Source organism: Armigeres subalbatus, chromosome 1, assembly GCF_024139115.2.
Source record: "Armigeres subalbatus isolate Guangzhou_Male chromosome 1, GZ_Asu_2, whole genome shotgun sequence".
NCBI lineage: Eukaryota > Metazoa > Arthropoda > Insecta > Diptera > Culicidae > Armigeres > Armigeres subalbatus.
Window position 1 is genome coordinate 197,414,239 of NC_085139.1, and position 5,069 is coordinate 197,419,307.

General features: G+C 46.9%; 1 protein-coding gene across 1 annotated transcript; it reads left to right on the forward strand.

The window, feature by feature from the left end:
* Positions 1-1,179: 1,179 nt before the first annotated feature.
* Positions 1,180-3,030, forward strand: LOC134206887 (uncharacterized). Its single transcript, XM_062682629.1, has one exon. The coding sequence runs from the start codon at positions 1,180-1,182 to the stop codon at positions 3,028-3,030; it is 1,851 nt and encodes a 616-aa protein (XP_062538613.1).
* Positions 3,031-5,069: the final 2,039 nt, after the last annotated feature.

A 5,069-nucleotide genomic window follows, 5' to 3' on the forward strand; every position in this document is an offset into this window, starting at 1 on the left:
TCTGATGCGCTATCTTCCTGTTACGCTGCACTACAACGGAAAAAGCGTAGAAGTATTCGCCTTCTTGGATGATGGATCTTCATCAACGATGATGGAAGCAGAGGTAGCCAAAGAACTGGGCGCAACAGGACCGGCTGAACCGTTATATCTGGGCTGGACTGGAGATATTACGAGGATCGAGAAAGATTCTCAACACATCAATATAGCTATTTCCGGACTCAACAAGGTTAACCAATTTTCACTGAAGGCAAGGACAGTGGGCCAACTGAAACTACCAGGCCAAACGGTGGATTACGAGGAACTTTGTCGGGATCACCCATACCTAAGAAAGCTACCCCTGTCAAGTTACACCAGTGCTGTTCCTCGCCTCATCATCGGTGTAGACAACGCCAAGCTGATCAGTATACTGAAAAGTCGAGAGAGCAGAAACGGAGAGCTGGTTGCTGTTAAAACGCGGCTCGGGTGGAGCCTCTTCGGAAGACATGCCGTTGGTAGCAGCCCAGTGGATTACGTGAACATGCATTTGGAGTTGCATGGAGCAAATACGGATCTGCATGATCTCTTCAGGCAGTTTATGGCGATCGATGAAGCAAGCGTCAAGCAGAGCCCGCATTCGGAGGACGACAAAAGAGCGTTACAGATTCTACAGAAAACCACCAGAAGAATCGACGGTAGGTTGGAAACCGGCCTGTTGTGGCGAAGCGAAGATCCTTATCTCCCAAATAGTTACAATAACGCAACCCGCCGAATGGAAGCTTTGGATCGCAGGCTGGCGAAAGATGAACAACTACGAGTGAAAGTCAAGGAACTTATTCAGGACTATGTTGCTAAAGGATACGCCCATCAAATTGCGCAGCCGAGCTCGAAACGCCAGAAGCAGGACGGGTATGGTACTTGCCACTCGGGATAGTGAGGAATCCACGCAAACCGGGAAAAATCCGTCTCATTTGGGATGCTGCAGCTCGATCAGAAGGTGTTTCGTTCAACGACCTGATGTTGAAAGGGCCGGATCTGTTAACAGCGCTGCCATCTGTCCTACTTCGTTTTCGACAGAAAAGCGTAGCATTTAGTGGAGACATAAAAGAAATGTTTCACCAATTCCGGATTCGACAAGAGGACAGACAGGCGCAAAGATTTCTATATCGGGAGTACCCTGGAGAGCCGCCACAGATTTTCGTGATGGATGTTGCCACGTTCGGCTCAGCGTGCTCACCGTGCATCGCTCAGTACCTAAAAAACAGGAACGCAGAAGACTATAGAGAGAAATATCCAAAAGCAGCCCGTGCCATCATCGAAAACCACTATGTGGATGATTTTCTGGACAGTGTTGATACGGTAGAAGAAGCGGTGGAGCTCATTGAAGATGTGAAACACGTTCACGCTATGGCTGGGATGGAGATCCGGAACTTCGCATCTAATTCACCAGTAGTTCTCGAGCGCATCGGAGGAGTCAGCGATACCGAACAAAAGGCGATCAAACTGGAGTCGACCGTCGAAAGAGTTCTGGGCATGGTATGGAAACCGGCGGAGGATGTTTTCACGTTTGAGTTGGATCTGAAAGAGGAAGTACGGAACATCGTGTTCAACAAATCTGTGCCTACAAAGCGCCAAGTCCTGCGGACAATCATGTCACTTTTCGATCCGTTGGGTTTGGTAGCGCATTTCGTAGTGCACGGCAAGTTAATCATGCAGCGCATCTGGAGGGAAGGCTTAGACTGGGACGAAAAGATCAACGGTGAAATACTAGAAGACTGGCGTAGATGGAGCGGACTGCTGCTGAGAATCAACGAAGTTAGCGTTCCCAGATGTTTCTTCTTCGGAAATGGATCGTCATCCGATGGCGTCGAGATACACGTATTTGTGGACGCTAGCGAAAACGCATACGCTTGCGTAGCCTACCTGCGGAGTTGGTGTAATGGAATACCACGATGTGCATTGATTGCGGCGAAGACGAAAGTAGCCCCCCTAAAACCATTATCTATTCCACGGCTGGAATTGCAAGCGGCCCTTATCGGTAGCCGTTTACTGGACACCATCTGCAAGGCTCTAACAGTCCCAATTTCGGCCCGAAATCTGTGGACGGATTCTACAACTGTTTTGGCGTGGCTGCGGTCTGAGTCTCGGCGATATCACCAGTTCGTTGGATTTCGAGTTGGAGAGATTCTAACCACAACAACCATCGACGAGTGGCGGAAAGTTCAGTCAAAACTGAATGTTGCTGATCAGGCAACAAAGTGGAAGAATGGACCTAGTTTCAGCCCGGGAGACTGGTGGTACTCCGGACCGAGTTTCCTTTCAGACCCGACGGATAAATGGGCTGAGCATTCATCTGAGAATTTCGTAACATCGGAAGACATGCGATCATCATTTTTGCACCACCGAAACTTGCGACAACCGTTGATTGTAGATGTTGAGAGATTTTCGAAATGGACGAGGTTATTGCGAGCAACAGCCTATGTTTTTAGAGCGGCCAAACGGTTCCTTAGCCTGAAGGTGAAAGGACCATTGATGCAGGATGAGTTGCTGAGTGCGGAAACGCTGCTGTGGCGGCAAGTACAAATGCAAGCATACCCGGATGAATACTTTACTCTCCAATTTAACAAAGAGCACGAGAATGAACCTCGACAGTTGGAGAGATCGAGCGTTCTGTTCAAGATGTCGCCAATGCTGGACAGCAACGGAGTGCTGCGAATGAACAGTCGCATAACTGCCGCCCCGATAGTATCAACGGATCTGAAATACCCCATCTTCCTCCCAAAGGAACATCGAGTAACGGAGCTGCTTGTAGAAAGCTACCACATTCGTTTTCTTCACGAAAACAAGGAAACCGTACATAATGAACTGAGGCAACGTTTCCAAATACCAAATCTCCGTTCGCTTGTATCGAAGGTTACCAAACAATGCCAGTACTGCCGTGTGCGGAAGGCGACTCCTCAGGAACCAATGATGGCACCACTGCCTGAAATCCGGCTAACGCCCTTCATCCGGCCGTTCACGCATACTGGAGTAGACAAGGACGTAGCACGGTGAAACGATGGATCGCCCTTTTCACGTGCTTGTCCATTAGGGCAGTGCACCTCGAGATAGTCCACAGCTTATCAACCCAGTCGTGTGTTATAGCCATCCGGAGATTCGTGGCACGCAGAGGTTCCCCAGCTACCTTCTGTTCCGACAACGGAACCAATTTTGTAGGTGCGAATAACATCCTCAAGAATCAGCTTTGCGCGATTGGAGAGAGCTGTGCAACAACCTTCACGAATTCGAACACCCGATGGCTCTTCAATCCTCCACTCGCTCCTCATATGGGAGGACCATGGGAGCGCTTGGTGCGATCAGTGAAGGTAGCAATGTCGGCAATTGCAGATCATTCTCGTCACCCCAGCGATGAAGTCCTGGAAACCATACTGCTGGAAGCGGAGTCTATCGTGAATTCTCGGCCACTCACGTACGTCCCACTGGATCACGCGAATCAGGAAGCACTATCTCCCAACCATTTCCTGCTGTACGGTACGCAAGGTATCAACCAACCAAGCCAGGATTTAGTGGAGGAGCATTCGTCATTGAGAGATAGTTGGAAGTTAGCAAAACACCTCGTCGATACTTTCTGGACTCGTATTGTGCATTAAAGGAAAAGACAAGCAGACATGATAATTTGAAATTCCATGAAAGATTAATGTTGAACTTGTTTTGACTTTCTCATACAACAAAGTTGTACCGAAAGGCTATCATTTCACTCCAAAATCGAGCTTTTTATTAAAGTCTCGGAGACCCATGATGTTATATACCAATCGATTCAGCTCGTCGAGCTGAACATATGTCTGTCTGTCCGTGTGTATGTACACACGAGAACCAAAAAACATTAGACACTTTTTCATATGAAACGAATGCTTTAGGTTTATGACTTACAGCACCTTAAGCGCCACTCACCAATAATGGTGAGGGTGGGGAGGCTGTTAATGGCCCGGTAGAGGCTCTTTTCTAGGGCTGACGCTGACTTATGTCAAAACTTACAATATATCAAAAGTTATGCGCTTTTTTTTTCGATTTTTTTAGTTTTCTCAGTGAAGCGCACAAAACTAATCAATTTTCATCAATGCACCCATGAAGATCCGTGAAATTCTAAATAATTACAAGAATATGGACTTTTCTTTTCTTGAGCCAAATATTAAAAACGTTGTTTCTGAAAATTTTCAGAATTTGAGTTGTGCACGAAACCGTCGAATTATGTACGTTCCATTATCCTACCTTCCAAATAAATGCTGACCTACCGCAGTTCTCTTAATGTACGTGAAAGGTACCCTCATTTTCTAGGTGGATTAATCTGCTATTTCCCATCCGCTATTACTAGGTGACATTGACTGACACCGCACTCCCTCCAGCCGTAACGCGCACTCTCGCTGATTGCTCACCGGGTTCGGGATGGTTTCGATACAATTTAATTAAATTTCACAGCCCCTGGCAGGTGAACACGTGCCCCTCGTGCCCGAGACGGGCAGACACAAAATTCTGTGACCGAACATTTCATAAATTCCAGCACCAGTAATAGAGAGAGAGACAGAGAGATTGCAAGCGGGTGGGAAAGGCAACCCTTTCGGAGAATGATGAAGCTGATTGCTGCAGACAGTCAGCACTGTCTTCTCTACATCGTCATCCACCGACGGAGCACCCTTTTACTTTGTTGCATGCAAAGTTGGTTGCGTGACCGAATTCGGTTTGGGAAACTAACCTTATTATAGTTGTAGTTGCGGTATTGTGCATTAAGGGCAAAGACAAGCAGACATAATAATTTGAAATTCCATGAAAGATTAATGTTGAACTTGTTTTGACTTTCTCATACAACAAAGTTGTACCGAAAGGCTATCATTTCACTCCAAAATCGAGCTTTTTATGAAAGTCTCGGAGACCCATGATGTTATATACCAATCGACTCAGCTCGTCGAGCTGAACATATGTCTGTCTGTCCGTGTGTATGTGTGTATGTACACACGAAAACCAAAAAACATTAGACACTTTTTCATATGAAACGAATGCTTTAGGTTTATGACCTACAGCACCTTAAGCGCCACTCA